At 41.5% G+C, this 24,272-nt stretch overlaps 2 protein-coding genes across 5 annotated transcripts in view; both read left to right on the forward strand.

The window, feature by feature from the left end:
* PDE4A (phosphodiesterase 4A) overlaps positions 1 to 24,272 on the forward strand; it is an 873,456-nt gene that overhangs the window by 307,180 nt on the left and 542,004 nt on the right. The gene's annotated exons all lie outside the window — the stretch shown is intronic.
* Positions 1,308 to 24,266, forward strand: LOC140128091 (limbic system-associated membrane protein-like). 2 transcript variants are annotated; one of them, XM_072149474.1, is made up of 8 exons: positions 1,308 to 1,754; positions 6,695 to 6,875; positions 15,546 to 15,836; positions 16,704 to 16,937; positions 17,015 to 17,272; positions 17,464 to 17,724; positions 17,976 to 18,236; positions 23,788 to 24,266. In XM_072149474.1, exons 2-8 carry the CDS (start codon positions 6,821 to 6,823, stop codon positions 23,874 to 23,876), a joined length of 1,449 nt encoding a protein of 482 aa, XP_072005575.1. In that variant the 5' UTR covers positions 1,308 to 1,754; positions 6,695 to 6,820; the 3' UTR covers positions 23,877 to 24,266. The 2 variants fall into 2 exon arrangements, with proteins under 2 accessions (XP_072005575.1, XP_072005576.1); XM_072149475.1 differs by lacking the exon at positions 17,976 to 18,236 and having other exon boundaries at positions 1,385 to 1,754.

Genomic DNA, 24,272 nt, shown 5'->3' on the forward strand with positions numbered 1-24,272 from the left:
AGGATGCAGACCTATGTTAGGCCAGTGTTTCTGTTAGGATAGGGTACACACAAGACAGGGGAAGGTGAGCCCTGAGCTTACCCCAACCTCTGTCCCTTCCTATAGCCCCCCCACGCTAAACCGTGGGGCGACTACTTGAAGACTCGGAATATACTGAGTAAGTGTGGATAAGGGCAAACACAAACAGACTGACAAACATAGAACATGAAAGAATAGTAAACAAGCCGGAGTCACAACTAGAGGGAACGTCAAAGGCAGAATCAGTAAGCAAGAGTCAAAGTCCAAAAACTAGCCGAGTTAACAACAATATAGATACAGATACTGAGCAATACAAACGAGCAGCAACCAGGGAGAAAGGGATTTTCAAACACTGGCACTGGGAACTAGTGAAGCTGCAATTTATGCAGCCAGAACTCCACCTCCAGAATCTGATAGGAGCTGGACAGTACCTGGGAATTAACCCCTCACGGTGCAGAATAACCAGGCACCCAGCAGAGGTTCAAAGTCCCAGCCCCTCCTAGACAGCGCGAGATCTTAGCAGCCGCTGCCCAGGACGAGAGGTGGAGTTTGCGCGGATACGCGCCGGGGTACGGAGAACGCTGCTGGCACCACCAGAAGAACCAGAAGTCCCAGCAATCTCCCTAGCGAACCTGACAGTTATATCCCATGTCATGTGAGGTCACACAGGTGCACACAGGTGCACTGCCCGTTATATCCATGGTCATGTAATGTCACACAGGTGCACGGCCCGTTATATCTCTGGTCATGTGATGTCACACAACTGGACGGACTGTTATATGCCTGGCATTTGATGTCACACAGGTGCACGGCCCTTTATAACCCAGGTCATGTGATGTCACACAGCTGGACGGACTGTTATATCCCTGGTAATGTGATGTCACACTGGTGCACGGTTCATTATTTCCCTGGTCATGTGATGTCACACAGGTGCACGGTTCATTATTTCACTGGTCATGTGATGTCACACAGGTGCACGGTTCATTATATTGCTGGTCATGTGATGTCATGGCTCATTAAAACGCTCTACTCTGATTACTGTGATATAACAAGGGATATAATGAGCCGTGCACCTGTGTGACATCACATGACCAGGGAAATAATGAGCCGTGCACCTGCGTAACATCACATGACCAGGGATATAACGAGCCGTGCACCTGTGTGACATCACATGACCGGGGATATAACGGGCTATGCACCTGTGGGACATGACCAGGGACTGGTGTTTATCCACAATGAACGATGAAGCTTCCTAAGCAAGCAGAGATCTAAGAAACTGTGAGAAATTGATAAGGAAATTTTATTGGAAAATTATAGAACTTTCCAATATACAAATCATTTTTTTAGCTGAAATGGGAGCCCCCCTTAATATCTACATGAACAGAGATGTAATAAGACAACTAATATCCCCAGATTCATAGGGGAAGCTTGTGGTGTGGAGTAATGGCTTCCTGTTCTGCTAATAAGTAGAAGAAGAGACCTGCTGCTGGTAATAAGACACAAGACGTTTGGGTCGGAGGCCTCCTCCGCACTGACCTGAGGAGAGCGAACGATGCCTCTGTAAATAAGAGGCTCACATAGGGAGCACAAGATTATTAAAGTAAACCCTACAAGGAGCTTGGGATGCTGGGAAAAATCTAAACATCTGCCAAGTATTCCCCAACGTCTGTGCCGGGGATTTCACAAGACTCTGAGAAAAGGAAACTGCAGCATGTAGTATATACTCCAGGAGCGAGGTAAGAGACTTCTATGTTATATCTGTATCTTATATCGGACCATTGTCATACACCCGTATACTGCTCTATATGATCCAAAGCTACTACTACACCACATACACCTGACATCCCCATCCATCCTACTACATCTCCATCTGTTCTCATACTACTACACACTAACACTATAGAAATGTACATGCAACACTACTCCTACATAACCTACATGTTACTCCACATCCTCCTATTACTCCATATATCCTCTCCTATATCTCCTCCTATTACTCCATATATCCTCCCTATATCTCCTCCTATTACTCCATATATCCTCTCCTATATCTCCTCCTATTACTCCATATATCCTCCCTATATCTCCTCCTATTACTCCATATATCCTCCCTATATCTCCTCCTATTACTCCATATATCCTCCTATATATCCTCCTATTACTCCATATATCCTCCCTATATCTCCTCCTATTACTCCGTATATCCCCCCTATATCTCCTCCTATTACTCCATATATCCTCCCTATATCTCCTCCTATTACTCCATATATCCTCCCTATATCTCCTCCTATTACTCCATATATCCTCCCCTATATCTCCTATTACTCCATATATCCCCCATATATCTCCTCCTATTACTCCATATATCCTCCTATATCCCCTCCTATTACTCCATATATCCTCCCTATATCTCCTCCTATTACTCCATATATCCTCCCTATATCTCCTCCTATTACTCCATATATCCTCCTATATATCCTCCTATTACTCCATATATCCTCCCTATATCTCCTCCTATTACTCCATATATCCTCCCTATATCTCCTCCTATTACTACATATATCCTCTCCTATATCTCCTCCTATTACTCCATATATCCCCCCTATATCTCCTCCTATTACTCCATATATCCTCCTATATATCCTCCTATTACTCCATATATCCTCCCTATATCTCCTCCTATTACTCCGTATATCCCCCCTATATCTCCTCCTATTACTCCATATATCCTCCCTATATCTCCTCCTATTACTCCATATATCCTCCCTATATCTCCTCCTATTACTCCATATATCCTCCCTATATCTCCTCCTATTACTCCATATATCCTCCCCTATATCTCCTATTACTCCATATATCCCCCATATATCTCCTCCTATTACTCCATATATCCTCCTATATCCCCTCCTATTACTCCATATATCCTCCCTATATCTCCTCCTATTACTCCATATATCCTCCCTATATCTCCTCCTATTACTCCATATATCCTCCCTATATCTCCTCCTATTACTCCATATATTCTCTCCTATATCTCCTCCTATTACTCCATATATCCTCCCTATATCTCCTCATATTACTCCATATATCCTCCCTATATCTCCTCCTATTACTCCATATATCCTCCCTATATCTCCTCCTATTACTCCATATATCCTCCCTATATCTCCTCCTATTACTCCATATATTCTCTCCTATATCTCCTCCTATTACTCCATATATCCTCCCTATATCTCCTCATATTACTCCATATATCCTCCCTATATCTCCTCCTATTACTCCATATATCCTCCTATATCTCATCCTATTACTCCATTTATCCTCCCTATATCTCCTCCTATTACTCCATATATCCTCTCCTATATCTCTCCTATTACTCCATATATCCTCCTATTACTCCATATATCCCCCTATATATCCTTCTATTACTCCATATATCCTCTCCTATATCTCCTCCTATTACTCCATATATCCTCTCCTATATCTCCTCCTATTACTCCATATATCCCCCCTATATCTCCTCCTATTACTCCATATATCCTCCCTATATCTCCTCCTATTACTCCATATATCCTCTCCTATATCTCCTCCTATTACTCCATTTATCCTCCCTATAACTCCTCATATTACTCCATATATCCTCTCCTATATCTCCTCCTATTACTCCATATATCCTCCCTATAACTCCTCATATTACTCCATATATCCTCCCTATATCTCCTCCTATTACTCCATATATCCTCCCTATAACTCCTCATATTACTCCATATATCCTCCCTATATCTCCTCCTATTACTCCATATCTCCTCCTATATCTCCTCCTATTACTCCATATATCCTCCCTATATCTCCTCCTATTACTCCATATATCCCCCCTATATCTCCTCCTATTACTCCATATATCCTCTCCTATATCTCCTCCTATTACTCCATATATCCCCCCTATATCTCCTCCTATTACTCCATATATCCTCCCTATATCTCCTCCTATTACTCCATATATCCTCCCTATATCTCCTCCTATTACTCCATATTTCCTCCCTATATCTCCTCCTATTACTCCATATATCCTCCTATATCTCCTCCTATTACTCCATATATCCTCCTATATCTCCTCCTATTACTCCATATATCCTCTCCTATATCTCCTCCTATTACTCCATATATCCTCCCTATATCTCCTCCTATTACTCCATATATCCTCCCTATATCTCCTCCTATTACTCCATATATCCTCCTATACCTCCTCCTATTACTCCATATATCCTCCTATATCTCCTCCTATTACTCCATATATCCTCCCCTATACCTCCTCGTATTACTCCATATATCCTCCCTATACCTCCTCCTATTACTCCATATATCCTCCCTATATCTACTCCTATTACTCCATATATTCTCCCTATATCTCCTCCTATTACTCCATATATCCTCCCTATATCTCCTCCTATTACTCCATATATCCTCCTATTACTCCATATATCCTCCCTATATCTACTCCTATTACTCCATATATCCTCCCTATATCTCCTCCTATTACTCCATATATCCTCCCTATACCTCCTCCTATTACTCCATATATCCTCCCTATATCTACTCCTATTACTCCATATATCCTCCCTATATCTCCTCCTATTACTCCATATATCCTCCTATATCTCCTCCTATTACTCCATATATCCTCCCTATATCTCTTCCTATTACTCCATATATCCTCCTATATCTCCTCCTATTACTCCATATATCCTCCTATATCTCCTCCTATTACTCCATATATCCTCCCTATATCTCCTCCTATTACTCCATATATCCTCCTATATCTCCTCCTATTACTCCATATATCCTCCTATATCTCCTCCTATTACTCCATATATCCTCTCCTATATCTCCTCCTATTACTCCATATATCCTCCTATATCTCCTCCTATTACTCCATATATCCTCTCCTATATCTCCTCCTATTACTCCATATATCCTCCCTATATCTCCTCCTATTACTCCATATATCCTCCCTATATCTCCTCCTATTACTCCATATATCCTCCTATACCTCCTCCTATTACTCCATATATCCTCCTATATCTCCTCCTATTACTCCATATATCCTCCCCTATACCTCCTCGTATTACTCCATATATCCTCCCTATACCTCCTCCTATTACTCCATATATCCTCCCTATATCTACTCCTATTACTCCATATATCCTCCCTATATCTCCTCCTATTACTCCATATATCCTCCCTATATCTCCTCCTATTACTCCATATATCCTCCTATTACTCCATATATCCTCCCTATATCTACTCCTATTACTCCATATATCCTCCCTATATCTCCTCCTATTACTCCATATATCCTCCCTATACCTCCTCCTATTACTCCATATATCCTCCCTATATCTACTCCTATTACTCCATATATCCTCCCTATATCTCCTCCTATTACTCCATATATCCTCCTATATCTCCTCCTATTACTCCATATATCCTCCCTATATCTCTTCCTATTACTCCATATATCCTCCTATATCTCCTCCTATTACTCCATATATCCTCCTATATCTCCTCCTATTACTCCATATATCCTCCCTATATCTCCTCCTATTACTCCATATATCCTCCTATATCTCCTCCTATTACTCCATATATCCTCCTATATCTCCTCCTATTACTCCATATATCCTCCTATATCTCCTCCTATTACTCCATATATCCTCCTATATCTCCTCCTATTACTCCATATATCCTCCTATATCTCCTCCTATTACTCCATATATCCTCCCTATATCTCCTCCTATTACTCCATATATCCTCCCTATATCTCCTCCTATTACTCCATATATCCTCCCTATATCTCCTTCTATTACTCCATATATCCTCCCTATATCTCCTCCTATTACTCCATATATCCTCCCTATATCTCCTATTACTCCATATATCCTCCCTATATCTCCTCCTATTACTCCATATATCCTCCCTATATCTCCTCCTATTACTCCATATATCCTCCCCCATATATCCTCCTATTACTCCATATATCCTCCTATATCTCCTCCTATTACTCCATATATCCTCCCTATATCTCCTCCTATTACTCCATATATCCTCCCCTATACCTCCTCATATTACTCCATATATCCTCCCCTATACCTCCTCATATTACTCCATATATCCTCCCTATATCTCCTCCTATTACTCCATATATCCTCTCCTGTGTCTCCTCCTATTACTCCTTATATCTTCGTCTGTGTGTACAGCTGTCTCGTTGTGTATACAGCCCCTATGTCTTGTCACTCTTGGCCCTGTGCACAGGACTATATGGAGTCCTGTGAAGCTGCTGCACAATTTTCTGCTGTGTCCCATCCCCCATTGAGTACTTTGTCCTATACCCTTCAGGTGGTAGCAGTAGAGTACTCTCTGGGGGGACTTGCACATCTGCCCTAGCTTCCTATTTACACAAACCAATATTATTTTATGTTCTTACTCATTTGCATAGTTGCCATTGATGCAATAACACTATTGGTGGTAATACTATTCCAACCCCTTGAAATACAGAGTCTTCAACTTTCGATTCCTCTAATTGCTGAAGATGTGATTTCTCAGGGTCATAATAATCCCGCCCCCTTGTACATCACAGTTATACACAGTGTGTAGATTTTTCTTCTATTCTGCTCAGGGAAACAAGCATCGGTGCGTCTCTGCGGGCGACTTCCTTCCATCTATTGTTTTGGCAAAGTTTATGATAAAGGAGATGTTTTCTCTCTAAGCCTGTAAGCCACGCTCAGATTCACAGCGCTCTGCCATGAAGCTCCATCTCCTCCTCCCCGTCCTCACATCACTTTTCAGCAGTCTATTAGGTGAGTTTACAAAACTTTACAGCTTTATTATCCTTCCATGTGACGTTATGTGCTTTGTGTAGTCTGCACAGGGTTGTATTATTGAGGGGAGTCCTTGGAGATGAGATACGAGGGGTTGTATCCAGCTGGAGGGTGGATGGTTGTCTACAAGGTCCTTCTCCTTCTGAGGGCCTTCAAAGTCAGGTTGGTGGGGACATTATGGGGACAATTATGTTAAAGACTATCAAACTACACCCCCACGTCTTCCTGAGTAATACTTTATGTAGTGCTATTAGATTTCAGCTCTAGTATAAATGGCAGATTCCCATTCCAAATTTTTTTCGGATTCTTCTGTCCTTCTTGAAGTTCCCTGTGGGATTATACTGAACACCAGACTTACTCTATTCTTAGATCAGATATTTGTGAGACATAAAAAAATTAACAAGTCTTAAAGGGATAATCTGATAAAATGTCTTAAGGGCATATTCATATGTTTTTTATATTTCTGTGTATGTTTGTGATGCTATTAGTGTACCGTAGAGATTGACGGGAAAATACATTTGCAACATTTATTGTGGGTTCTGTTTTGACGACTTTTGACTGTACACTCTGAATGACACCGCCCCTTTATTCTTTGGGTTGGTACGGTCATGTGGATACCAAGTATATCTAGCTTTTATGCAGTTTTAATAGAAATATTTTTATCTTTTTATACAATTTTTGTTTTGTTTTGCCATATTCTGACGCCAATGACTTTTCCATACTTTGGCTTATGGAGCTATGTAAGGTGTCATTTTTAACGGGATTAGTTGACGTTTTCAAGGCTTCCATTTTGAGGGCTGTTTGATCATAATGAGGCTCATTTACTAACCCGGTCCAGTCGCGATCCCGCGGCACGTTGTCCGACGAGGATTCGGGTCTTCCGGGATTCACTAAGGTCATGCACCCGATTTCCTGCATGTGTCGCTTCTGCGCCGAGGTCCGCTGGAGTTCACCTTCTTCTTCCCAGTGCATGTTAGTGCTTGATCTTGCGACACAATTCTTTTTTAAAATTCTGCGGTTCGTCCGAATCCGTCGGGTTGTCCGACGGCTAGGCCCCTTGATTTCTGTCGCATGCAAGCCGACGCCGATGCGCCACAATCCGATCGTGTGCGCCAAAACCCGGGGCAATTCAGCGCAAAACGGCGAAATCGAAAATATTCGGGAAAACCCGACGGAATCGCAGCCGCAGGACCCTTAGTAAATGTGCCCCATTGTATACAAATTTTTATTTGTAGGGAATGATATAGTAATAAAGTGTCATTTGGAACTGATTTGGGGTTCACTGATGAGAATAATAATTTTTAGATGCCTAACTTGTTTTGGTTTGTCTATTTATTTTCATTTCTGATCTAGGGAAAGATCGGAAAGGTCTGATCGCTTATTTTATATATATATAGCAATACTATGCCCTTGCAGTATATGGACTTGTTACTGCGAGCTATAAAGATCCTGCACAATGACAGAGACTTCCAAAATGGTGGCGCAGGCATTTAATTACTACGGATGACTTTGGCCACAGCCAGATACCGTTAGCAAAATACAGGTGTGGACCCACATAGTGCAGGAAAAATCCACTATGTAAAGCTCAGTCCCTAACCCTTTCCATAACTTCTTAACCCCTTCCCAACATTTGAGGTGGATTGAGGTGCATTCCCGCATTTTGCAGTACAGTATTTTCCGGACTATAAGGCGCACATAAAAGCCTAGGATTCCAAAGTGCGCCTTATAGTCCGGTGCACCCTATGTATGGAGGAGGGCAGCGGACCCTACTTACATAGGTCCCCGCTACCGGAGACCGGAGACAGCAGATCGCCAGCGGGAACTGCAGACCACGCGGCACGAACAACTTCTGCAGCGTCGGTCTGCAGTTCCCGCTGGAGATCTGCTGTCTCCGGTAGCGGGGATCTATGTAAGTAGGGTCCACTGCCCTCCTCCACCTGAACGGACCCCCTTCCCCGGAGACCACTCACCTCTTGCCGCTCCCACCTCTCACCGCTCCGTTTTCTGCCACGCCCCCGGACCTCCGCCACGCTCCCGGCCACCCTGCGCCTTATAGTCCGATGCGCCTTATATATGGAATTTTTCCATATATAAGGCGTTTTCTACTAATGCGCCTTATAGTCCGGTGCGCCTAATGGCCCGGAAAATACGGTATTATTACGTCAAGCTTCTAGCCCCAACCCCAGAAGCTGCGGGTGTTGGCTGTAAATTATAGCTGACACCCTACTCTAACAACCGCGATTGGAGATTTCGGGGGTGGGGGTCCGCTGCTCTGATGGCAGCCCCGGGGTCTGCGAGTCTGCGTGATCTTCTTCCGGGAACAGGAATCTGCCTTTTAGTAGGACCGGGCTGTAACACACTGAGCATGCGCTGCATCTGTGTTATATGACTGAGAGCTGTTAATAAGTAAAAAAAAAATAAAGTTTAAAACATTTAATAAAGTTTTTGCAATAATAAGAATTAAAGTAAAAGTCCCCTAAACACAAACATCCCCTATACACGTTTAATAAAGTAAGAAAAAAACACAAAAAAATCACCAAAAAATATCGCAGCGTCCGTAACAATCTGTACAATAAATCAGTAACATTATTGAACCTGCTTAGTGAACGCTGTAAAAACAAAACCTGAAAAACTCAGCAAAAATGTACATTTTTTATTAAATCCCTTCACAAAAATGTTCCAATAGTTATGTGCGCCAAAATGGTACCACTGAAAAGGACAACTCAACACGTAACAAATAAGCCCTAAACCAGTTCTGTCAACCAAAAAATATACGTTATGTCTCCGAAAAGATGGCGATAAAAAAATAAATTACATTTTCTTTATATTAGTTTTTTCCCAGTAAAATTGTAAAAATATATAAAAAAAACTATATAAATGAGGTATCACCGTAATCGTAGTGATCTATTCAATAAAGATAATATAGAATTTTTAGTGTACGACCCCCACAAAAGGAAAGGAAACCAAAATTGAGGATTTTCTTTTCCTGCATACATTCAAGAGTTAATAAAATCTCATCAATAAGCTACAGACCCACTAAAATGAAGTATTTGTAAAGTGCATCTCATGTCGCAGAAAATAAGCCCTTATATGTCCAAATTGCCAAAAAAATAAAGATTGTATAGCCAATAAAAAGTGACAATGCATAATCTGCTCTGAATGGCGCAGCTTCCCTTCGATGCCCTGGCGTGTGCCCATACAGCAGGTTACCACCACATATGGGGTATTACTATACATGGGAGGGATTGGGGATCAAATTTTGTGGAGCGTTTTTGGTATTTTATCCACTCAGGACTTGTACATTTTGTAAATTTCAAAATTGCATCCGATTTTGTTTTAACCCACAGTAAAACAATTAAAGGGTTAAAAATATTTATAAAATTTGTTTTACCTACGTTGAGGGGTGTAGTTTCTATAATGGGGTAATTTATGGGGTTTTACTTTTATTTAGGTCTCTCAAAGTGACTTGAAACCTGAGCAGGTCCCTCAATAGCAGGATTTTGCTTTTTTTATGAAAATGTGAAAAATGGCACCTAAAATTCAAAGCCCCATAGCATCCTACAAAAATAAGACTATGCATAAAAAACCATGTCCACATAAAGAAGACATTCGGTGAATGTTAGTTATTACGTTTTTTTTGCTGTTATGACTATGTGTGGAAAAAGTAGAACATTTTGAAAATCGGGAATTTTTCCAAATTTTCAGCAAGAATCTGATTTTCTCATAAATAAATGCAAAACACACCACCAAAATTTTACTAACCAAAACTAACATAAAGTACAAAGTGTCACGAGAAAAGAATTTCAAAATCACTCGGATATGTTAAAGCGGTCTGAAGTTATAACCACTTATAGCGATACAGGGCAGATTTTTAAAAAATGGGCCGTGTCAGAAAGGTGAAAAGTGGCTTCGGTTTTAAAAGAAACCTACCATTGGATTTGATGCATTTTGAAGCAAACATACCTTGAGAATGCTGTAGCTACACTGATGCAGGATCATATCTTGGTTAATCCCTGAGCTGAGTGTTGTTGCTGAAAAAACAGATGTAACATTCAGGAACTTGGGAAAGCTGGGTCAGCATGGCTGCCTAGATCACGGAGCTTGTAATTACAAATGGCGGTTAGTCAACCATCAACAGGAGCTGTATCGCTCATACACAGCAGCTGGGGGATGGTGCAGCAATTGATTTTTCTGTCTGGCAAGGAGAAAAGTGATTGCATCATCATCACCTGCAGAGAAAAACTCACAGGCTAGGGCTAGGCTAGGGTTCTGTGTCAGCACTGAAGCTGTACCGAACACTGACTCTGTATCCATGAGGTCTGGACTGGACCATGTGCTCCCACTGCACATGCTCACCAGAAGGATTCTGACATGTAGAGGGCCTTATTCGCAACTTCCCTATTGCCCTTTGGCAGGGGTGTTGCATATGAGAAATCAGTGTTTATTTTAACAGGCGCAGCTTTTGTTTTACTTTTTGGCATTGGTCAAACTTTTTATGGTACAGGTTGTACCTTGGATTGGTACAATGTGCAATGTGCCCAATATTTTTATAGTCAAACCTTGTTCTAGTCCTGACAAGTAGCTAGAATTTGGATATTTTGGTAGAAGTTTAGGTAGAATGGCATCAAAGAATAGCAGACCATAGACCGAATGTTTGTTTTACCATTTCACCCCATGTATTGGTCATGTATTTTCACAAAAAAAAAACAAAAAAATCCCAATGATCCCAGTGGGCCGTAATTTGCTGTTGATGATACACGAGGACGATCAAAGTCCATTTGGTTGTTATAAAGGGGTCTTTAGTTTTTTTCTTTACACCAGGCATCCTTTACAGATCTCTACCCCACGGTGCCATTAGACAATAACACCTGGAGGAAGACTCCTTTAAGTTCACATTTCCAATGGGGGGGGGGCAATCAATTATAAGAGCAAAACAGCAAAAAAACAGAAGCCTCTGACACCAATGAATCCCATAAGACCCCGTTACAATGGGGTCCATTAGTCTTCCTTTAGAGCGTCCATTGTTTTAGTAAATGCCGGGGTGTAACATTTGGCCTCCTTGAGGAGGAAATGTGTGATTTACGGCGTAACGGGAGGGATTTCCAGGGAATATATAGATTGTGAGATACAATTGGGGATCAGCAGGATCATAGGGTATAGCAGGATTATACCAGGTTCTGTGATAGTCCATCATGTGACTCAGCCCTTTTATTCTTATGATGAATTATGATCTAATCAGAGGACCTTACCGATCCTGCGACACAATACAAAATCCGTAGCAGAAGACCCCAGCCGATGGTTATCCTCCACTAGGCATCATTTTATATTACACTCCATGCTGAGTGTGAATGTATGAACTTCCTCTCATCTGCTCATAACCGTCTCTGATTATTCACAGGAAATGAAAGAAGCAGATATAATTAACCCCCTAGGGACCACAACATTTCAATGTTTTTTTTGTTGAGTCATTGAGAGCTGTCACTCCATCTACAGAATTGTCAGCGGGAGTGTGACCATACAAACCTGCAGACAGTGTTTAGGTATTGACCCCTGAGAGTAATCAGACCTTGTTGTTAGTAGCAGCAGGACTGTGAAATATGCATTGTAGCTTCTGCAAGTGCACTGGGGGTGTGTCCTCACACTGCTGTGCACTGAGCAGCTCCAAAGCCCCTCCTTTCTTCTGTATATAACAGCTATTGCAGACTTATGTCTGAATAGAAGAGTAGCCACTCAGAGGAGAGGGGAGGGGCTGCACAGCCTATCAGCTAAAGGCACAGCAGTGTGAGGAAAAATCCTGTGTGCATGTAGAGAGGCTACATTCATAGGGGAACATCTATCAGTACTTGTAAGCCAGTTTTTTGGTGAACAAGTGCTGGAGTAATCACAACTATGCCGAAACTGATATAGTTTTGCCCCAAAGGCTTAGACCTCCTGATGGATTCCCCGCGGTAGGGTGTGTGGTGACCATCAAATCCTGGTGAGTGAATGATAAATTCCCCCATATAATATTTTTTATTTTAAGAGTACATTTTTTAAAAATTAGGAGAATGTTTTTGTTTTCTTCTTTTTTTCATTACCAGGAGGGCAAATGGAAATAAAATTGTCACTGCTTTATTTTGGAAGCTTTTTTTTTTTTTGGTAGAGTTTCCCCCGAAAGCCTCGATCACCTTAAAGGAACAATTGTTTATTGTCAAAATTTCACACAATAAATTCCACAGTGACAAAACCTGCCAAGTCCACCGCCCCCGGCCGTTACCTCCAAAAAATTCCTTCCTGCCATAGAAAAGACAATCACATTTCTTCTAAGATCAACATTCAACCTGGATAAACAAGTCTTTGGTTTTCTTCAGGCGATTACATTATATCTGTCGGCACAGACTTCCTGTGAAAGTTGCAGCGGTGACCTCAAATAAATCAACTCCAACAAGTGCGAAGGGCAGGGACCCTGGGACATAAACTTTGTACAAGTACAGGACGAGGGTGACTCGGGAGCGTTACATATCGCCTACTGGCAGGTTCCTCACTTACCAACACATAATGGGGTTTTATGGACATATATCACCTATATACCATCACTACATCTTCCCTTATTGCGGTATACAAAGTGTAATAAAAAGGGCGGGATGAAGGAATATCTTGCAAGTCCATTTAAATAACCAAAAATAAACTCGTCAAAGTATGGAGTGGGGCAGGGGGCTACTTAATGGGAAACCCCATTCTTTATTGTAGATTTGGACATTGATGTGACCTAGGTCTGGTGACAGATGGCGCTGTAATCACCAAAAATCGAAATGTGTACGAAAACATTGAAAAAAGGGGAAATATCAGATCCAAAGGAGTGCAAGAGGCGAAAGTGAGTGGCAGCTCATTCTCATGACTTGTCATCTAAAAAGCAGCATCTACAGAACAAAACCAACCACACTGAATGATCTCCAACAAAGATCATGGATGGAGCAGCACTTGTTCATCCTCAAATTATTAAAAACGCTGTCAATGGATTTTAGCATAGAAAAGGATATTGTCAGATTCAACTAGGTACACAAAGAGAACAGAAAACTACTATCCACATCGTTCCCGGGTTACGCTGAATGTAGTTTCTAAATAAAGACTTTACCCCTGGGGGTGAAAATGCAGGGTCAACTTTGGAATCATTGGATAGATTTTTATGAAATATTTGTCACATATTTGTTTGAAATAGCATCTGTGTATCTCTAGTTAAGAAGATTGTTATTTCTCAAGATATCCCCATTTTTGAAAATCTCTTTACCCATTTTGTTTTTTTTGGCGATTACAGGGCCATCTGTCAATCAAAATGACCTGAAAAGTAGATTGAAGTAGATGTGAATTTCCAATAAAAATGATGGTCTCCATGTAAGATGGGGGCGGGGTAGAGGTCAAAACTTGGTATCATTGGATAGATTTTTGAAAAATATTTGACACATGTTTAGTTTTTCACTCTGATGTGTATTTTGTGAGATATTCCACAATTATAACCTTTTTGTTACGTCCAGTATATAGGTTGTTAGTTGTAGATCTGTGAGAGTTCAACATAGACAACCCGCACTGATCATCTGTGTACAGTGGTGGTGAAACACTTTTTTTTCATAGGTTAGTTACACTTTAAGATCTCAGGTATCAGTAAATACCTGTGATAATACCCCCCTAGATACATGACATTTTCTCTATAGTCAGTCACTTATGGGTTATGGAACAAAGTTTAAAGAAATGGGGTGTTTCTTAGCTGCTCTGGGGTTGTCCTTAGCATTAAGCAGGGGTGGAGTTCTTCTACAGTATGGGATTTACATGGATTTACATTTTCGAAACTCTGATGTAGAAACATATATGTGTTCATGAAACATCCAGACTACAGGTGTAAAAATAATAATGGAGCACAACACCCAGCATTCCCCAAACGATGCAGCATTTTAACACTAAAACATGTTCATAAATTTAATCTCTTATAGATTACAACCTGTGTTATACTTCTGAGCTGGAATCACCATTCTGCAGGCTTCAGAGCTTATATCTCAGATATTGCAGGTCCAGTGTCTGCACACAACTGGTAAAATGCATTCTGGGAATTGTATATTTTACACCAAACCCCGTACACGAGTCTGAAGTAGGAAAAATGAACTACAATACACTACATTATGGAAGTTCAAGGACTTTATGTATCATTGTACAGGGATTTGGACTCCCATGTGATGTTAGTAGTATCTGCCTACCCATGGAAGTAGTATCCTGTAGAGTAGTCATGTTTTAGTACAGGACACTAGGCCACCAAGGAAACAGGGTCTTCAAGGCGTAACTTGAGAGGGTTTAGAGAATGAGGACACACTAGGGCCCCAGACCCTTTGAGGGCACATGTACAGAGGCCTGTTCTTTAAACTACCGATTTTGCACCTCGTTTCAGAAGGTCAATGTTTAATCTCCATTGGTGTCCTAACATTATATATTTCCAAGATGCTGGCAGTCAGGGTTACTGCACCCAACAGAAACAGACAAGATATGGTCTATAACTCTTGGGCTAAACATGGCCACCTGAAGACGCCATAGACAACTTTTTAAAGTGTTCAATGTTCCCTTTCAGCCACTCAGTCAAACAAACCATGTAAGCATTGGTATTGACGTTTTCCCTTCTCCTTTCAGCTACTCTACCAATTCCTGAGTTGCATTTCGAAGAAAAGATCTTTGAGGATGACAATACCGACATCACATGCTCCTTCCGATACACAGAGAACGTAGAAGTCAACTTAGAGATAACACAAGGCAACATAACATTGAAAGATTGTAATCAGAAGAGAGGCACCCAGACCAACAACGTCTTCTATACCAACAGAACATGTACGGTGGAGGTCACTATGGAGATGGACAACACAGACTTCCTATGTGATGCTTATTTTAAAACCGAAAGCGAACCAAAGAAGATGTATGTACAGAGTAAGTGTATGGCATATGGATGGAAAATAACCAAATGTTCAATCTTCCGATATTGTTTTATTGGCCTCCAAACCTGCTGCTCCGGAGGTCCTCCCAGTCTTGTTGTGGAGCAGGTGGCATGTGACCATAACAGCCAATCAGCAGCTGAGCATTGATTGGGTTATAATTCACTGGGTTAGTATATAACACATCACAAGTTTAGTTGCGGATTGGCTATAGTGGTCAGAAAGACCATGTTCTCCCGCTTGAGCTACAGCAATGTTTTACCTAAATAAGTAAAGTAATGGTACACTTGTTATTTTTTAGTCTTTTAAGCCATTGACAAAAACATTGGAACCCTAAAAACTATCAACCCATGCCACAAAAAAACAAGCCCTGGAAGAAATACATTAATACATTTTTTTGGGGGGGCGGATAATTTAGGCCAAAAATGTATCCAAAAGAATAGGTAAAGTGAGATTACAGTAACGAATACATGCCACGTGCAAATACCAAGTAGAGTTGGCTAAAACCACTGGACACGTCATTTAGAATCTATATTTAAGACCCTGGCGGGACTTAGGTCCATCGTTCTGTAGCATATATTGGAAGGCCCAACCAGTGTTGGACTGGGTTTCCTTAGGCCCACCAGAGAAAATCAATTTGGGGGCCCACTCTTCATTATCCCCCAGGAAATATACTCTAGCAGCCTCCAAATTGTGGTGTTTTCTAATGGACCTCTGGGGTTCAGTATTGGGTTGAGCCAGGGCCCACCGGAGGATCCTTTGGTACTCTGGTGGGCCAGTCCGACACTGGGCCCAACAGTTATGTTTGACAGGTAACATGTATTTCCTGCAGATAATTATTGTTCTAATGTCTTTCTTCCAGGGGAACCTACCATCACAGACTGTCCGAACAAGTTGGTATGGGTAGAGGGAGAAGAAAACAGTTTCCATTGTAAAGCCACAGGATACCCAGTGCCTACCGTAACCTGTAAGAAAGACCAAGCCATCTACCAGGAAGGAACAAAGCATAAAACATGGAGGAATATGACCGGCAACTACACCTGTAAAGCTATAAACTTTGATTCTGATTCAAAGATAGTAGAAGTGTTCGTCCAGTGTAAGTATCCACACATCGGAGGGTCAGGGACACTCTACTGAGATCAATATAAGAGTCTCTGCTTTCTGGTTTTTCAGACAAGCCTGAAGCGGTTGAAGTAAAAGTCAGTCCTCCTCTCCACAATGAAGGTGACATGGTGACAATGACATGTAAGGCAAGCGGTGACCCAACTCCTACTTACACCTGGACAACCCCATCATCCAACGTCCAGTTTTCTGCAGACAACACAACGCTGACAATCGAGAAGATGGAGAAGAGTCACCTTGGGAAGTACAAGTGTACAGCCAAAAACCAACATGGCAGCCACAGCCTAGAGAAGGAGCTTGGCCTAGCAGGTAATTCACAATGAGAACTAAGGAGTGTGAATCCGTATAAGGAGGTTCAAATGCTTGGCTTTTGTAGATCACCAACATCCTTCTGACCTTCCTAGTGGGCTGTTTTATGCCCAACCAAATGTAGAAAACAAAATTTATTTCAATTTTTTAATTCATAATTTAACATTTTTGTCTTTATTTTTTTTTTTAAGTCCAACCTAAAATATCGGACAAGAACGTGAAACCATCCATGGAAGTTCTGGAAGGAGAAAATGTCACGCTGTCCTGCGAAGCAACTGGAGTTCCCCCTCCTGATCTGAGCTGGTCTTATCCAAAAGTTGAGGTTAACCTTTCTCCAGATAAGCGTACTCTCAAAATATGGAGTTTTAAGAAGGACCATGTAGGAAATTACTCTTGTACTGCCAGGAATGACCATGGGAGTGTCACACGGACCCAAGAAATCAAACTCGCAGGTAACATGAAGTCTATAAGTAAGACATACCCACTTTATAATTGGGGGCATGGAAGTCCCTCTCCAATACCACCCAATTCCACCAATAAATCAGGTTTAACGGCCTACTTTTGGGTTTTGTAGACCACATCCCTTTTCTATAAGGATGCATATGGTCCACTCCCATACCCGAACACTATCTCTATTACATTTTGGACATTGGACAATATAAGTGTCATTATTAACAGTCTGTAATTTACTGTTTATTTCTAGTCAAGCCTAAAGTATTAACTATTACCATGAAACAATCAGCCCCCCTGCTGAAAAACGAAAACTTGACCTTGACTTGTGTGGCACAGGGAGCCCCCCGTCCATCCTACAGCTGGCAGCTCCCGACACCCGATGTGCTCTTCTCCCCTGATAAGAGCACCATTTATATCTTGGGGGCTCAGAAAGCACATGCCGGAGATTATAGCTGTACTGCTGAAAATAAGTATGGGCGGGACTCAATGACAAGGAGGATTACCGTCACAGGTAACGGCATGCCTACTCTCGTAGCACAATGCATGGCATGAGGACAGGATGCCTGGTGCCTCCCATAACATAGAAACTCGACACATGTAACATCTCGTAGACGTCTACCAAGTCGAAGACCAACGACCACTAATATTACATATAATACCATAAACCCACGGATCCATCTGCCACTAAATACTCACTACCATCCGTCACTCAGCACTAGCACTACATCTACTAATCTACAGAATGAGAATTTCACGGCAAGTACTGACTTTCTCGTAGCAATGGCCCCTTTTGTGTCCGAGGAGGCTGCAAATTTACTATTTTTGTTTTTTATTCTGAGATCATATTTTTTTTTATCGACATACCAGTACCAGTACCCAGTGACAATTTATAGATAATATTTTATATGAATTTTAAAAGCATTCTTGGGGGGGGGGGGGGGGGGGGCAAAATCATAGACCTTAATTTTTTGTTTGTTAATCAGGTGATGAATATTTTGTTAATTCTTTTAAATCTTAATTTAAAAAAATCTTCACGCCCTGCCAGATTTAATATGGTCTCTGCCGGAAAACTGGTGGAGATTATGGTAAAAAATGTCTCCAGTTTAGACCTGGTCTATAGTTTGTGCCCATATTTACTAAGAGTCCAGAGCCTTTTAGTAGATACGGTAGATAGATTGATCATTCTTTCCATCTTGCGGTTAAAGGGCTATTCTGGTATTTTCCTTAAAATATGTATTTAGCATCAAGAGGATTTTGGATCTACACCATTCTAAAAGTTGCCCACTCATTCCATCTATAGGATAGGAGATTAATAATAACAATGGGAAGATTTTATCACCACTTTATCTGAGTTCTTCCCCTTTTTGAGACTTTTTTTTCATTTCAGTTGAGACATATTTGTCTCAGTTGAGACTTTTTTGTCTCAGTCAAGACAGAAAAAAGGTATCAACTGAGGCAAAACATTCTCAAAAGTAGTATGTTCTATTTTCTGTCTGGGCTTTTTTTTTTTTTTCTTTAAAGACCCAAAAAAGTCATAAAAAGTCTCAGCACATAGACTAGAAGGGGACTGGAGTGACTATGAGACCTTTTATAAGACTTTTTGCAAAAGTCTCAAGTCATGAATGTGGCTTTGCGTGGTGATGCACTAGCAGTAGTTCTATGTTTAGGCCAGATTAATGAAAAGGTTTATATAGTCCTGGAAAGTCTCAAAAGTCTCAAAAACCCTCAATGTGACTACTTTGAGACTTTTTTAATGCCAAAAAAAGCCTAGGAAAACCAAAGTGTTAATAACCCCCCCCCCCCCCCCCCTCCTTCCTCCCCTACTATGTTCTAAAAGGATCCACTAATATAAAATGTTGATTTTGAATGGTTCTACTCAAGTGGTGTAACTTGAAGCTGAGCCAAGTCCCCAACAATAATGTATGGTTTATAGTACTAGTCTTCTCATATTGGAAAGTGATCCCTATTCGCAATGGTTAACTCTCACTGCTCTGTTCCCAATTCTGCCCGATCCCCGACTTTTGTGGTGATTCCTGAGTTAAATATGAAGTATCTTATCTTCATACAAGTGGCCAACAAATTTTAAAACATATTTTTACTGGAAACCCATTTAATATATGCATTTACAAGACCATATCTAGATCCCACTCCATTCTCCTTGCAATATACAAGATCACTGCTTTCCTTAGCTGAGACCCCAGTCCAGACATACATAATACTATATAGATACCATAGGTACCATAAATTAACCCCCCTACAAAAAAATTTACATTTTCTGAAAAATAATAAAAACCAGGGATGTACCTAAATGGGGTGGCAGAGGGTGTAGTTGCAACTGGGCCCAAGAGTTTAAGAGGGCCCATAAGGGTTGTCCCACCATGCTATCACCATGATAGGGGATAAGTTAAAGAACGCAGTGGGTCCAATCACTGGCACTCTCATCCATCAGGAAAATAGGTGGCTGTCTACTTACAAAAAATTCCAGAAAATGAAGTGGCTCACAGTTTGTCCACCAGATGGTAACCTCTCAGCATGAGATCAATTACCATGTAGCCAAGGGGACAAAGTATAGGAGGAGCCCATGTGTGGTTCCTGGAATAAGGTGGTCCAGACCTGAAAGGGAAGAACCTGTATAGAGATTCACCAAGACAATATCTCCCTCCACCTGACAAATCCTAAGTGTGTAAAGCATGTAAATGAGGGAAGTCATCATCTTCAAGGGTTTTACAAGTGTTGTAGGGTTAACAAGTACTAAAAAGGGGACGTCATTATATATTTTCTGCGAAGTCTCACTTCACTTCATATATATCATATATCACCTTCATACACTCACCGGCCACTTTGTTAGGTACACCATGCTAGTAACGGGTTGGACCCCCTTTTGCCTTCAGAACTGCCTCAATTCTTCGTGGCATAGATACAACAAGGTGCTGGAAGCTCCTCAGAGATTTTGGTCCATATTGACATGATGGCATCACACAGTTGCCGCAGATTTGTCGGCTGCACATCCATGATGCGAATCTCCCGTTCCACCACATCCCAAAGATGCTCTATTGGATTGAGATCTGGTGACTGTGGAGGCCATTTGTGTCCAGTGACCTCATTGTCATGTTCAAGAAACCAGTCTGAGATGCTTCCAGCTTTATGACATGGCGCATTATCCTGCTGAAAGTAGCCATCAGATGTTACAGGGTACATTGTGCTCATAAAGGGATGGACATGGTCAGCAACAATACTCAGGTAGGCTGTGGCGTTGTACCAAGGGGCCCAAAGAGTGCCAAGAAAATATTCCCCACACCATGACACCACCACCACCAGCCTGAACCGTTGATACAAGGCAGGATGGATCCACGCTTTCATGTTGTTGACGCCAAATTCTGACCCTACCATCCGAATGCCGCAGCAGAAATCGAGACTCATCAGACCAGGCAACGTTTTTCCAATCTTCTACTGTCCAATTTCGATGAGCTTGTGCAAATTGTAGCCTCAGTTTCCTGCTCTTAGCTGAAAGGAGTGGCACCCGGTGTGGTCTTCTGCTGCTGTAGCCCATCTGCCTCAAAGTTCGACGTACTGTGCGTTCAGAGATGCTCTTCTGCCTATCTTGGTTGTAACGGGTGGCGATTTGAGTCACTGTTGCCTTTCTATCAGCTCGAACCAGTCTGCCCATTCTCCTCTGACCTCTGGCATCAAGGCATTTCCGCCCACAGAACTGCCGCTCACTGGATGTTTTTTCTTTTTCGGACCATTCTCTGTAAACCCTAGAGATGGTTGTGTGTGAAAATCCCAGTAGATCAGCAGTTTCTGAAATACTCAGACCAGCCCTTCTGGCACCAACAACCATGCCACGTTCAAAGGCATCAAATCACCTTTCTTCCCCATACTGATGCTCGGTTTGAACTGCAGGAGATTGTCTTGACCATGTCTACATGCCTAAATGCACTGAGTTGCCGCCATGTGATTGGCTGATTAGAAATTAAGTGTTAACGAGCAGTTGGACAGGTGTACCTAATAAAGTGGCCGGTGAGTGTATATATCATATATCACCTTCATATATATATATATTCTACAATGCCACCACTGAAAAAAGAATGTGTGAGACAATTCTTGAGGGTAACGTTAAATGCACACTTTGTTTTTGTTTTACATAACTTTTTTATAACTTTTTACCAAATTCAATTCCAATATCTCACACTAGAAACGAGGACTTAAGGCCATATTTTGAAAATGCACTATTGTCCAAGGATGATGATGACGATCACCCTTGTCAAAGGGGTTGTACACATCCCTACATCTTAGAAGAACGTCTTGCCAATAAGATCAACACCACAAGTATTTTCCCGCTGAGACCTCAGCAATCAGCTGTGATCAGTGGAGTTATCTCTAGCACCACCTCAGGAGAAATGAGAAATTACACAGTATCCATTCAGATCAATAGCCTGTCCATGTAATGACAAACATGTTAGGTCCTCCAGAGCAAGTGATGGTCTTGGTAGCTGCTCTTTGATTTTGGAGACCATCTTTATTTCTTTCTTATTTCATTCTCCAATGTTCATGGTTCATGACATCAGTCGTCCAAGGATAATTGAAATGGGCAGGGCCGTCTACACCAGACCATGGTTTACACATTTCCCAGCTGGTCCATCAATTAGTTGCAACAAGGTGACCAGAACATTAAGGGGGACATTAATCATAGTGGGTCTCAGGTTCGCCTATTTTTGCGCCTGGTTTGCTCTTCTTTTTGGCTCCTGATCTATGATGGATCTAGTTCTGCCTTAGTAAATGCACTTTGGATTTGTCGCATGTCCCATTCATTTGCGCCTAAATTAGAGCCAAATTTGTCTCAAATTGTTAGATCTCATTTGTGAGCAATAATGAAAGGAGACTGAGAAAATGTGACAGAACGTTCAGGGCTTCATCTTTGCCCAAAAAACTATCATTGTGATGTAACTGCAGGGACTAAAAGTTACAGATATGTTAAAAAAAAAAAAAATTCTTGCTGAAATGAGTCTTTGCCTTTTTTTTTAATAATTTACAGTAAATGGAGACTGATAATATTCTCAGATCTGTACAATAAGACAATAATCACTCCCAGAGATGATCCCATAGAAAGTGATGAAGTCCTTACTGGAGAAATTTTACATTTTAAAACTGCTCCGAAGTATTTTCCATGTTGCATAAAGGGAATTTTTCATTTGGGAACCTGAAATATATGTTTTTAGTAATGAAAAGGGAAGTTTTTTGGAAGTGCAGCTGCTCAGAGGAGGTGCATTTTTGCGCCTTTTTTTGTGCCTTTTTAGGCACAAATTTGTGATAGATCCCGTGCAAACATCTGTATAGGACGCACTCACTATGTCAGATAAGGCGCAGGGACTCAAAACCACTAAGTGCCGAACTTTGCCATGCGCCAGAAAATGGCACATAAATGCACCAAATTAACGAGATGCGCCAGATTTTTGCGCTAAAAGACGCTCAAAACAGTCTAACAGACTATGATTAATGTCCCCCGAAATCTTTTAAAGGAAACCTACCACTTGAAGTGGCAGGTATAAGAAGGAACTAACGAGCACCAGATCAGGGTGAGCTGGTACCGGAGCTTATTTTTGTTAGTGTTTTAAACTGCAGTATCGCGGTTTAAAACACTTTTTAAACTTTATGGCCGAAGCTGCTTCAGCGCAGGGAGGTACGCGCTCGGCTTACCATGCGCGCGGCTCTCCTTCACTTCCTATGTAGCCGCGCGCATGGTAAGCCCCGAGCGCGTACCTCCCTGCGCTGAAGCAGCTTCGGCCATAAAGTTTAAAAAGTGTTTTAAACCGCGATACTGCAGTTTAAAACACTAACTAAAATAAGCTCCGACACCAGCTCACCCTGAGCTGGTGCTCGGTAGTTCCCCCTTATACCTGCCACTTCAAGTGGTAGGTTTCCTTTAATGATGTCACCAACAAACTTGGGAATTGGTAATATATACCTCACATAATTCAATTAATTCAATCAATCAACAATACCTGGAATTTCCCTTTAAGAAGTCGGATATATTTTGATGAATATCATTATGTCTCTTTCAGAAAGCAACAGAGGAGGAAGAACAGAAACGAGTGTCACCACCATCCTCACCCTACTGATCTCCACCAGCCTGATGATCTACCTGTCCTAGAGATCTCCTCCACAACAGAAAACATCTAAAGGATTATCAGATCATATGTGGCTTATTAAAGGGAATGTGTCACCGGAAATTACACCTTTAAAGCCAAGTTTTTATATCACAGACAAGACAGGATGACAGTACAACACAATATTATCATTCCTATTCCATGAGGCATACAACCCCCAGATGACCTTCCACAACCACCAGCTAGGATTTTACTGTTCAGTGGGGAAAACTACACTCAGATGTCCTTCAACAACCACCAGCACTTACTATACTGGCACATGATGCGCACCACCCTTAGGTGACCTTCCACAACAATGAGCTATGACTTAGTTGTTCAGTGGGGCATACTACCCTCAGATGTCCTTCAACAACCACCAGCATTGACTTTACTGGTACATG

This window comes from Engystomops pustulosus, chromosome 4 (genome assembly GCF_040894005.1).
Source record: "Engystomops pustulosus chromosome 4, aEngPut4.maternal, whole genome shotgun sequence".
NCBI classification, from domain to species: domain Eukaryota; kingdom Metazoa; phylum Chordata; class Amphibia; order Anura; family Leptodactylidae; genus Engystomops; species Engystomops pustulosus.

Bases quoted from the DNA above. Each gene is read 5' to 3' on its own strand.
- LOC140128091 (XM_072149474.1), top strand. From the start codon at position 6,821: ATGAAGCTCCATCTCCTCCTCCCCGTCCTCACATCACTTTTCAGCAGT. The intron at 15,837-16,703 runs GTAAGTGTATGG...TCTTTCTTCCAG, and splicing joins AAAGAAGATGTATGTACAGA to GGGAACCTACCATCACAGAC. The intron at 16,938-17,014 runs GTAAGTATCCAC...CTGGTTTTTCAG, and splicing joins AGTAGAAGTGTTCGTCCAGT to ACAAGCCTGAAGCGGTTGAA.